At 37.1% G+C, this 12,817-nt stretch overlaps 1 protein-coding gene across 1 annotated transcript; it reads right to left on the bottom strand.

Annotated features, from left to right (window-relative positions):
- Positions 1-408: 408 nt before the first annotated feature.
- LOC139984197 (cysteine-rich motor neuron 1 protein-like) lies at positions 409-10,664 on the bottom strand. Its single transcript, XM_071997990.1, has 6 exons — positions 10,485-10,664; positions 8,010-8,261; positions 6,883-7,077; positions 4,795-5,040; positions 3,663-3,857; positions 409-801 (listed from the first exon to the last, which is right to left on the bottom strand). The coding sequence occupies exons 1-6, from the start codon at positions 10,552-10,554 to the stop codon at positions 776-778; spliced, it is 984 nt and encodes a 327-aa protein (XP_071854091.1). The 5' UTR covers positions 10,555-10,664; the 3' UTR covers positions 409-775.
- Positions 10,665-12,817: the final 2,153 nt, after the last annotated feature.

The following is a 12,817-nucleotide window of genomic DNA, read 5'->3' as shown; positions in this document are numbered from 1 at the left end:
CCCCGGTTCCTACGCCCTTGCAAGGAGTACTATGAGAGTTGAGTATTACAAGGGAGCACGTCACATGACCCCGTACGTATTTTCCCCGCGTCTCCTCGTTGATATATAGGGGTCCAGATTAATGTAAACTCCGATTATAGAGGGGGTTAGTTTGGGCGCAGTACAAGAATGTTACCAGTTCTTAAGCCAGGGTATAGGGGAGGGTAGACAGATAAGTGAGGAGGGATGTAAATATAACGAATATTAAAAAAAAATGATGAATTAGTGGGAAACAAAACGGATGTTAAAATTTGCTCGGGAATTGGTTAAAAACATAAAATAAGTTAAGCTTTATATGTAAATTGGTAAGAAAACAGAAGGGTGAATAAGTGAAAACAACGAAAATTTAAGTTGCAACCGACATGAATATGCAGTGGGTATAAGGAGCTTTATTACCCATCATTTATTTATTTTGATGGGGGTGTGGGTGAAGTACAGGCTTTTTAACAGTAAGTGTCACCGTGTGACTGTAATACCAACTAGATGTTGAATTATGTCGGTGAGATATATAAAAATACACCAAAAGAGCTTAAATACATTACTGTGCTCAATTTGCTGGATAAATCAATATTACTTCAGCTGTATATATTTTACTTTCAGAAATAAAAACTCTATCTTATAATAAAAGATTATCATCTTATATAATGTAGTTTTAACTACAAAGTTAAATTAAACATTAAAAGTGTCCGTTCCGGCTTTCGTTCGATAGTTTCATGTATACGTCGTATCCGTTTGCTCATATCGCTCGAGAACGATTCGCACCTGGAGAAGAAACAAAGATAAGGAGAAAAAAAAAACAAGATGAGAAAAAGAAACAAAGATAAGAAAAAACAAAGATGAGAAAGAAACAAAGATGAGAAAAACCAAAGATGAGAAAAAACAAAGATGAGAAAAAACAAAGAGGAGAAAAAACAAAGATAAAAGATAAGAAGACGAGAAGAAAACAAAAGATAAGGAAAAACAAAGATGAGAAAAGACAAAGACAAGAAAAAGACAAAGACAAAGATGAGAAAGAAACAAAGATCAGAAAATCAAAGAAGAGCAAAAACAAAGATGAGAAAAACAAAGATAAAAGAAACAAAGATGAGAAAAAAACAAAAGATAAGGAAAAACAAAGATGAGAAAATTCAAAGATGAGAAAAAACAAAGATCAGAAAAAACAAAGATGGGAAAAAACAAAGATAAGAAAAAAACAAAGATGAGAAACAAAGATAAGAAAAAAACAAAGATAAAAGAAACAAAGATGAGAAGAAAACAAAAGATAAGGAAAAACAAAGATGAGAATAAACGAAGATGAGAAAAAACAAAGATGGGAAAAAAGAAAGATGGGAAAAAACAAAGATGAGAAAAAAACAAAGATGAGAAAAAACAAAGATGAGAAAAAAACAAAGATGACAAGAAACAAAGATGAGAAAAAAACAAAGAGAAAAAAAAACAAAGATGAGAAAAAAAAACAGAGATGAGAAAAAAACAAAGATGAGAAAAAACAAAGATAAGAAATAAAACAAAGATGAGAAAAAAACAAAGAGGAGAAAAAAAAACAAAGAAGAGAAAAAACAAAGATTGAAAAAAAAACAAAGATGAGAAAAAACAAAGATGAGAAAAAAACAAAGATAAGAAAAAACAAAGATTGGAAAAAACAAAGATAAGAATAAAACAAAGATGAGAAAAAACAAAGATGAGACAAAATGAAGATGGCAAATAAAAACAAAGATAAGAAAATACAAAGATGAGAAAAAAAAAGATAAGAAAAAACAAAGATTGGAAAAAACAAAGATGAGAATAAAACAAAGATCAGAAAAACAAAGATGAGAATAAAAACAAAGAGGAGAAAAAACAAAGATAGAAAAAACAGAGATAAGAAAAACAAAGATGAGAATAAAAACAAAGAGGAGAAAAAACAAAGATAGAAAAAACAGAGATAAGAAAATTCAAAGATGAGAACAAAACAAAGAAGAGAAGAAACAAAGATGAGAAAATCAAAGATGAGAAAAAACAAAGATCAAAGAAACAAAGATGAGAAGAAAACAAAAGATAAGGAAAAACAAAGATGAGAAAAAAAAGATGAGAAAAAACAAAGATGAGAAAGAAACAAAGATAAGAAAAAACAAAGATGAGAAGAAACAAAGATAAATGAAACAAAGATGAGAAGAAAACAAAAGATAAAAGAAACAAAGATGAGAAGAAAACAAAAGATAAGGAAAAACAAAGATGAGAAAAACAAAGATGAGAAAAGACAAAGATAAAATAAAACAAAGATGAGAAGAAAACAAAAGACAAGGAAAAACAAAGATGAGAAAAAAACAAAGATAAGAAGAAAAACAAGGAAGAAGAGGAAGGAAAAGATGTTTTTGTTAATTCATATCAATTAAAATTCCTTCTAATCAATAAAACTTCATATTACCCGTTTATGCCTTGACCATTTTTGGCTAAATTGTTGTGATAATGACAAATCGATGACTAGATTGACAATTATATGAACACTCATACTCGATGAAATATACGTCGTTGTTAAATTTTTGTATGTGGTCATATTGCTATTTCAAATATTCATTCCAAGTCATTTTATAAACAATGAATAGGTTGGATTAATTTGTTGGTTTTGACGTCATGTAATGCAAAGCAACGTGTTGGCCAACCTTAAGAATACGCAAAAAGCTGTTCTCAGAATGACTGGTCTTATTCATTGGCGTGAACAAGATTTTCACCGTTGGGGTGGGGTAGTGGGGTGGGGGGCTGGGAGGTCAAATTGTAAATTTCCGCCGACTGATTTAGCTATAGGCGCAATCAATCTTTATGGAAGGGCCAACGATGAAACAGGGTTTTCTATAATGGTTTTCTTTTACTTAGCCTGGGCCGTTGAAGTCGACTCCCATGCATGTACGGTGTTTTCCCGGAACAACAAAACCGGAGAAGTGGTGATAATATTGCCGGAATTGATTGTAACAATTCCAAGATTTAATCATCTGCAGGACAGACGACAGAGGAGATAGCATGAACCCCTACCCCAGACCCACCCCACCCCACCCTCCCCATTTCTTTTAAGGAATGCCAGTAAACAATTACGTGTTGTAACATGTTCAGAAGCGTACTGAAAGTAGACCGTGCTACGACGAAGTCGTGACATAACCAGCGGGGGCGGGGTCAGGGGCGGGGTCAGGAGAAAGGGGCGGGCCTATAGCACTCCATGAGTTGGAAGTCTTCTCCAGCTCGCGCTTATTTCTCCTTCCACATAATTGTTTGGGAAATCCAGAAAAGGATGAAAAATGGGGTTTGTGTGCGTCTGTGTGTGTGTGTTCAAATAACTGAATTGACATATGTCCAGAGTATAGCACAGAGAACAATTTAAATCAAACCAAACTCGTTAATAATTCAACAGTTAAATACTTCAATAATGATTTAAATAGTTTTCCTTTTAAATGGGATAGTCAATTTATTATTTTGGATTGGCTAAAGAGAAACACATTCCTATATTATACTATTAAAACGGAAAACTCCTCAGTATATCCTAGAATGTGGTTTCATATTCATGCATTTAAGGTTTAAAGTTAACTTTGGACTATTTCTTCAAAATAAGAAAAGTTTTGAAAAAAAAAGCAATTAAGAAAACGTGTATAACGAACCTTTTTTCTGACAAACTGGACAGCATTCAGTTTCCACAACAACATAATCCTTGCAGTCCAGAGGAGGACAGCTACGGATTACGCAGTGACTGGTCCCGCCATTACAAATACAGTCGGTGCAGGGATTAAGGGTGAATTTATCTCCATCGTGGTAGGTTTTCCCCCGCCAGAAACAGAAATCCTTTTCGGTAGGTTCTGAGCATTCAAAATTAAAAAAAATTGAAAAAAAACTATAAAAACAGAATTATACATCCGGGTAACTTATAAATATGTAATAAGTAATGAATAATTTACTTGGTATATTAATAATAATATGAATTAAACGTGATTCTATCAAATGTACGCAAAACTCATGTGCGCGCGATTCATTCAAGTGTTAAGAAAACTGAGCACTCAGAAATGATATTGCTTTTATACTGTCGCTTATATATGCTGGTGTAATATAATGTAATATATAGGATGGTATATACCGATTAAACTATGACTCCATGGTGCTAAGAGCACGCATAGTGTTCCATTAACGGAATTGTGATCTCTCTGATTTGCTCTGTGATTTAGGTTATATTTTTCCCCATAGTTTTATCCTCCAACTGTAGTGCATGATTACGTCGATGATTTGATGATCAGATCTCGCCAGAAGTGAGTCAAAAACCTCGAATCCAAGAAAATTCCCAGTCACCGCGCATGCGTTGAAGCAAGTTACTGTATAATTCCGGTATGTAACTTGGGTGAAATTATTCATGAAAATACCTCCCCCCCCCAAAAAAAAGCGATGTTTCCTTTCTTTATACTGAAGCAGTTTTAAACACTCTCCTGTAGGCACTTTTAGATTAAATTTGCGTTTGATAAAGTGGTTACAACTTGACTTCCAACTTATATACTGCAAATTTTACAGCGTTGATCAGTGCGGCTGTAGGCCTACATACACTCAGCCCCATAATTAATGCAGAACGCGCGGTTGAGAAACACGTGGTGTTAACGTACACCACCGTACTGCAGGAGTCAGAACTCTCCAAGCACTGCATGTCATTAACATTATTAAATTATAGGCTTGGCTGAGAGACAGGTGGGAGGAGGAGGATAGGGGGGGGGGGTCTAATAACTTTTACGTACAGAATGGATAAGTACTTACCAACAGGTTTACCGTCACATGTACCACAACACTGATTGCCTTTGGGTGCGGCGTTAGCCTTGCCCTTGCAAATCGGACACGTCTTGAGGGAACAATGACTGCTTCCATTGTTACATTCACAGTTTGCACAAGGTACCGGATCCCACTCTTCTCCGTGAAGGAATAATTCACCCATAAAGACACACGGAAGTCTCTCGAAGATATCGATGGAATAAGAACTATAACTGTAACTAGAACTTTGGGAATCTGCATGGACATATAAAAAGAAAACGACTTATACAAAACATAATTCAACCTGAAAGTAAATCATAGCGGAGTACAACAAGCCGGCAAATACCAAGAAATTGCAAGGTTAAAATGTCTCGCAAGGGGAGGAGGGGGTGTCCCCTTCCCCCTTTGAAAAAAAATGTTGCTTATGGAAGAGGTCCGAGATACAAAATGGTGCTATCATTTCCATCTATTCCAAGTATGTTCATGTTCTATGTTTTCTTTATCTTAAAAAACAAAAACAAGACAAAAAGGTGCGTCACGAATTCTTTGCCATATGTCTTTATAACTCAATTTCGTCAAATGACAGATCCGAATCAAGTCATGTCTTGTAACAAAAACTGTTATAAGTATTCATTTTTTTGCCACGCACGGCTATCGACTGGAACATTTACAGCATAAAATTATACATCTATAAGATCCAATCAGCTTTAAATCTGCTGTACTTAACCAACTTCATCGAGACTATATAGTTTACGCCGCCTGTGCACAGCCATTCCTGTACGCTTGGCTCCAACTTGGGAGCGTTGTATAGTATCCCGAACAGATACAGAACATATTATATGGTGTTCTAGTTATTTATAAAGAAAAACCTTCATTTAGATGTTTCCCTTCATACATTGCCCAATTTGAGGAGAAATGAGACTTAGAGACTTGGCCGGCTTGCTGATCTTTCAAAACACGTTTCCGTCATATTGCTATAAATTATTATATATTTATAAAGAGTAAAAACAACTTTTGGGCTCCAGCAAAACGTGTTCTCGTGCAAACAATAGAATTATCGAACGGGCGGCCAAAGGGGGGGGGGCGCCTGTTGCCGCACACCCCCTGAATCCGCCACTGTAATTGCGAAGTTAAGACCGTTATGCTTTAAAAGCCTACCGTTGTGCATAGGCGTAGGAGCCCAATTTGATTCTTTTTTTGGGGGGTGGGGGGGGGGCTGTAACGACTTGCCCGAAAAATATATATATATAGGCATGCATCGGTTATTACATCGCATGCCAATAACATACAATCATTTGCCGTGTCATTACACATCCATATTGGTTATAACTTTTGTGGGGAAGTCGTTACAATAACAATGATAATAATAATAATAATATAAGTTTAACCATTGAAAACACATTGCAATTTATATTTCTTACATAGGTGCCCGAAAACTTGGTATTGGTTCTTTTGTACAGTGCTCTTGAGCATGTTTTATTTCATGATAACAGCACTTTAATATATGGTATTTTTATTATTATTATTTATTATGTTCATAGTTACCCTGAAGCGTACCGAACGAAGGCCGTGTTACGACGAAGACGTGACGTAACCAGCGGGGGCGGGGTCAGGGGGAAAGGGACGGGGTCAGGAGAAAGGGGCGGCCTAGCACTCCATGAGTTGGAAGTCTTCTCCAGCTCGGGCTTACTTCTCCTTCCACATAATTGTTTGGGAAATCCACAAAAGTATGAAAAATGGGGTTTGTGTGCGTCTGTGTGTGTGTGTGTGTGTTCAAATAACTGAATCGACATATGTCCAGAGTATAGCACAGAGAACAATTTAAATCAAACCAAACTCGTTAATAATTCAACAGTTAAATACTTCAATAATGATTTAAATGGTTTTCCTTTTAAAGGGGATAGTCAATTTATTTATTTTGGATTGGCTATAAAGAGAAACATATTCCTATATTATACTATTAAAACGGAAAACTTCTCAGTATATCCTAGAATATAGTTTCACATTCATACATTTAAGAACAAAGTTAACTTTGGACTATCTAATAAGAAAAGTTAAAAAAAACGCAAAGAAGAACACGTTTAGCCTATAACGAACCTTTTTTCTGACAAACTGGACAGCATTCAGTTTCCACAACAACATAATCCTCGCAGTCCAGAGGAGGACAGCTACGGATTACGCAGTGACTGATTCCGCCATTACAAATACAGTCGGTGCAGGGATTAAGGGTAAATTTATCTCCATCGTGGTAGGTCTTCCCCCGCCAGGAACAGAAATCCTTTTCGGTAGGTGCTGAGCATTCAAAAAATAAAATAAAAAATAAAAATAAAAACAGAATTATACATCCGGGTAACTTATAAATATGTAATAAGTAATGAATAATTTAGTTGGTATATTAATAATAATATGAATTAAACGTGATTCTATAAAATGTACGCAAAACTCATGTGCGCGCGATTCATTCAAGTGTTAAGAAAACTGAGCACTCAGAAATGATAATGCTTTTATACTTTCGCTTATATATGCTGGTGTATTATAATGTAATATATAGGATAGTATATACCGATTAAACTATGACTCCATGGTGCTAAGAGCACGCATAGTGTTCCATTAACGGAATGGTGATCTCTCTGATTTGCTCTGTGATTTAGGTTATTTTTTTCCCATAGTTTTATCCTCCAACTGTTGTGCATGATTACGTCGATGATTTGATGATCAGATCTCGCCAGAAGTGAGTCAAAAACCTCGAATCCAAGAAAATTCCCAGTCACCGCGCATGCGTTGAAGCAAGTTACTGTATAATTCCGGTATGTAACTTGGGTGAAATTATTCATGAAAATACCTCCCCCCCCCCCAAAAAAGCGCGATGTTTCCTTTCTTTATACTAAAGCAGTTTTAAACACTCTCCTGCAGGCACTTTTAGATTAAATTTGCGTTTGATAAAGTGGTTACAATTTGACTTCCAACTTATATACTGCAAATTTTACAGCGTTGATCAGTGCGGCTGTAGGCCTACATACACTCAGCCCCATAATTAACGCAGAACGCGCTGTTGGGAAACACATGGTGTTAACGTACACCACCGTACTGCAGGAGTCAGAACTCTCCAAGCACTGCATGTCATTAACATTATTAAATTAGGCTTGGCTGAGAGACAGGTGGGAGGAGGAGGATAGGGGGGGGGGGTCTAATAACTTTTACGTACAGAATGGATAAGTACTTACCAACAGGTTTACCGTCACATGTACCACAACACTGATAGCCTTTGGGTGCGGCGTTAGCCTTGCCCTGACAAATCGGACAGGTCTTGAAGGAACAATGACTGCTTCCATTGTTACATTCACAGTTTGCACAAGGTCCCGGATCCCACTCTTCTCCGTGAAGGAATAATTCACCCCCAAAGACACACGGACGTCTATCGAAGAGATCGATGATATAAGAACTATAACTGTAACTGTAACTAGAACTTTGGGAATCTGCATGGACATATAAAAGAAAAAGACTTATACAAAAAATAATTCAACCTGAAAGTAAATCATAGCGGAGTACAACAAGCCGGCAAATACCAAGAAATTGCAAGGTTAAAATGTCTCGCAAGGGGAGGGGGTCCCCTCCCCTCCCCTTTGAAAAAAATGTTGCTTATGGAAGAGGTCCGAGATACAAAATGGTGCTATCATTTCCATCAGTTCCAAGTTTGTTCATGTTCTATGTTTTTTTATCTTAAAAAAACAAACACAAGAAAAAAAAGGTGCGTCACGAATTCTTTGCCATATGTCTTTATAACTCAATTTCGTCAAAATGACATACCCGAATCAAGTCATGTCTTGTAACAAGAACTGTTATAAGTTTTCATATTTTTGCCACGCAAGGGCTATCGACTGGAACATTTACCGCATAAAATTATACATCTATAAGATCCAATCAGCTTTAAATCTGCTGTACTTAACCAACTTCATCGAGACTAAATAGTTTACGCCGCCTGTGCACAGCCATTCCTGTACGCTTGGCTCTCCAACTTGGGAGCGTTGTATAGTATCCCGAACACATACAGAACATATTATATGGTGTTCTAGTTATTTATAAAGAAAAACCTTCATATAGATGTTTCCCTTCATATATTGCCCAATTTGAGGAGAAATGAGACTTAGAGACTTGCTGATCTTTCAAAACACGTTTCCGTCATATTGCTATAAATTATTATATATTTATAAAGAGTAAAGACAACTTTTGGGCTCCAGCAAAACGTGTTCTCGTGCAAACAATAGAATTACCGAACACTGCAGTGTTCCACATTTCCCGAAAAATATATTATAGGGCACAATTTTTTTTTTTGGGGGGGGTGTTCTTTTCATTTGGGCGGCCAAAAGGGGGGCCGCGCCTGTTGCCGCCCACCCCCACTGAATCCGTCACTGTAATTGCGAAGTTAAGGCCGTTATGCTTTAAAAGCCTACCGTTGTAAATAGGCGAAGGAGCCCAATTTGATTGGAGGGGGGGGGGGGGCTGTAACGACTTGCCCGAAAAATATAACCCCCAAAACATGTTAATGTGCATATCATATAGGCATGCATCGGTTATTACATCGCATGCCAATTACATACAAACATTTGCCGTGTTATTACCCTTCCACATTGGTTATAACTTTTGGGGAAGTCGTTACAATAATAATGATAATAATAATAATATAAGTTTAACCATTGAAAAACACATTGCAATTTATATTTCTTACATAGGTGCCCGAAAACTTCTCAGCATATTGCCCGAATTTTCACAAAAAAATATTTGGTTGGGGGCTGCAGCCCCCCCCCCCCCCACAGCCCCCCCGCCTCCTATGCCGTTGTGTATAGGTGTACGTATTCCCGTTCGATGGGAAAATCTATTTAACGTAAAAGAAGGGAAAAGAAATAGCCAGGTAAAATTAGACTAACAGCTTACTAGAACTAAGACTAAAAGAGTACTATTGAATTATGAGAAGTTTGACATTTTTTTTTAATAAGACGCTATTTACTTACGAACCTCATTTTATGATCTTAGTCAATTCCTTTCACTATCTATCCCTTTCTTTCCCTGGTGAACGCATGCGCATTTAAATTTGCTTTTCAACTCAGCAGAGCAGCTGAGCAGTTCATAATAAAATGAAATGAATATGACCTCAGGTCAGTGGCGGAGCGTCCATACAGTCAGAGGGGCGGATGCCCCCCCCCCACCCCTGACGGACTCAAATGGACTGCTGGTGCCCTTTTAAGCTTTTTACTACTTTTTACTTATTCGCGATTATTGACTTTTTTATTGCGCTCTCAAATACCTATTGAAATTTGTCACATTTTGTTGGTGTAATTTTCTGACAAAATGGCGATGACACCTATTTATTCTTTGTTTATCTGCAAATTAGCAAATTGGCCTGGAAAGGGTCATTTCCGGCGATCTAGGGAGTATCTTTACTCAAAAAATTTCTGTACGCTCCGCGCCAATCTGTGGTGGCGCTCCGCTTAGATAGTGTCGAAAGCGCCCCTACAGACCATTCTCGCCCCTGACCAATACCCCTAGCTCCGCCACTGCCTTAGGTCGAATATTACAGCTGCATACATGCATTCATAATGATTTTGGTCTATCTGTAATATTCAAGACATTCTAACAAAGAAAAATGTCCTGTGAAAAAAAAAAAAATGTTGGGGAAATAAATTACAAGCTAAAAATCTCACCTTCTTCAGATTCACCAGAGGTCATAGCCACCATGACCATGGCAACCGCGACGAAAAGCACCCGAGTCATGTTGTGGGTGAAATACTCTGTATAATCTCGAATCGAAATACTTTAAATGCTTGGTAGGCTACCTTGGTTTGACGTGTCAAATAGTTATACTGCTCTGAAGGTAACATTTCGGATTCTTCTTATATATACATGGTAATATGCATATTGAGCACGACATTGCTTCGTGTTTAATAACAAATTCAATGTAATTGGGCATTGACATTTTTTGTCTGCTAATGTGCCATATCAATCAAATTTATTTCATTATTTTTAGGCTATAATCAGTAAAGCGTTTACGAAGCCACTGTTAAAGTTATTGCATTTACAGTAATTATACGCGGCCTGGAAATAAGCTTCATTACTAACTTTGAACTCAAAATCTCAAATGTAATCACGAAGTATAAAAAAAATATATAAAACAATAACAGCAAATGACTTTAGCTTATACTATTCTGTTCGTTTCTCTTACGCCATTTTTGTCGACAGATGGATGCGTTGAGAACCAGGTCTGGAAATTTTATCACCGAACCACCGCCCCCCCCCCCCCCATCCCCTTTTGATCTCTTCATTTGTCAAGTAATGGAAAACTGAAAAGAACTATTGTGTTTGTCCTATCATTCCGGGGGCCCCTAAATATGTTCCTTGGGCCTCTACAATGTTTTCTCCTTCCCCTTATTGACCGGGCGGGCCGAGGGGCTGCGGTTCTCCGGAACGCCCCCTCTGTTCATGCATGTTTGTCGGGACTGTCTTTTGCTTGAAGAGGGGAGGGGGGGGGGGTTTACCATGATTTCGGTAACTTTTTCATGATAATAGTAGAAATTCCATCCATATATAATGCAGGTCAGTAGTACCATGACGATTGGCAAATTGAAAGAAGAAAAAAGTGAAGAAAAAGGACCAAAGATGTTAATTATAGTGTTGTTTTATTTGGTTATTGTTCTTTTTGCATGCGATAATCATTAGTATGAAAGGTATCTTGGCACCACTGACACTTCAGAATAAAAGAAATTACTCTGTAATTAACCTGCATGACGGTGCATGGTTGAAGAATATTGAGGAATTTCTATGTTCTTTATTAATTGGAACCTGTTTTAGTTTTGGACTCGGTTTTGGTTGTGTGTAAACGTATCGAGGAGTGCCAGTGATAACAAATTTGTTTTAAACAAGACAACAGAACTGCAGTGTGGTTTCGACAATAATAATCTTATATCAATGTGACACACTAGGCTGTAGAGTATAGCCATGATGAATAACATACTTCAAAGTAGTCCAGTAAAAAGCACCGTTCCCCTCTAATAAATAGTTATTTTAGATTTTAAATGATGCTTTCGCTGTATGTTTTGAAATGCTCCATGAAAGTTGTGAACAATCTCTGCACATGAAAACTTCTCGTACATAATGCACGTGCAGATAGCGAACACTTTTACACATGTAATTCGCATTGAGATCAGTCATTGATATCACTTAAACTAGGCGACAGTTAATTTATAGTAAACGGCGCCTAGCCATTTCCCAACGTAACTATACACCTAAAACGTTTTTATTTGCCACTGAATCTCGACAATTACGAAATACGACGGAAAACTTCAACAACGGAAGCAAATATGTAATACCGATAATTCAGTGATATCGTTCGTTCCAATTGCAACGCTGTATGTACGGAGAGTACACCTTTTTGCACACAATTTGACCAATAGTGACCCCAAATGACCTTTGACCTCCACAAAAAACAATCGGCTTCTTCGATTTAACGTGTCACAACTACATACTAAATACGAGATTGTTCCAAGCTTCCCTTCTTGAAATATCATGTTTACAAAGTTTTCACAATTTGGCCTCTGGTGACTCCATATGACCTACACTAACAAACAAAAAAACAAGAGACTTCTTATAGCTAACGTTTTACAAATACACACTAAATATGACATTGTTCCAAGCTTCCCTACTTTGAGATATTGTGTTTACAAGCTTTACACAATTTGGCCCCTGGTGACCCCAAATGACATCCAAACCAAAAATCGGTTTCCCCTTTGGCAAATATTTTAATACTGATTATTTATATGACATCATAACCAAGATGCAAAAGATGGGTGAATAAATGAAAGTGGGCCATTACCAGACAACAGTCGAGTTTGAGTTTTCAGAAATGGAATTATTTAGTTCTTATTATGAAAGCACCAGATGGATAGCTGAGGAGACTCAAGTTGACTAAGATTCCACGCACCCCCACCCCACCCCCCGTACATTGGATCAGAAGTGTCATTGGATGTGTCTGTGTGCCGTG

Source organism: Apostichopus japonicus, chromosome 17, assembly GCF_037975245.1.
Source record: "Apostichopus japonicus isolate 1M-3 chromosome 17, ASM3797524v1, whole genome shotgun sequence".
NCBI lineage: Eukaryota > Metazoa > Echinodermata > Holothuroidea > Aspidochirotida > Stichopodidae > Apostichopus > Apostichopus japonicus.
Note: the sequence above shows the minus strand (reverse complement) of the source record. Positions and strands in the feature narration are given on the sequence as shown.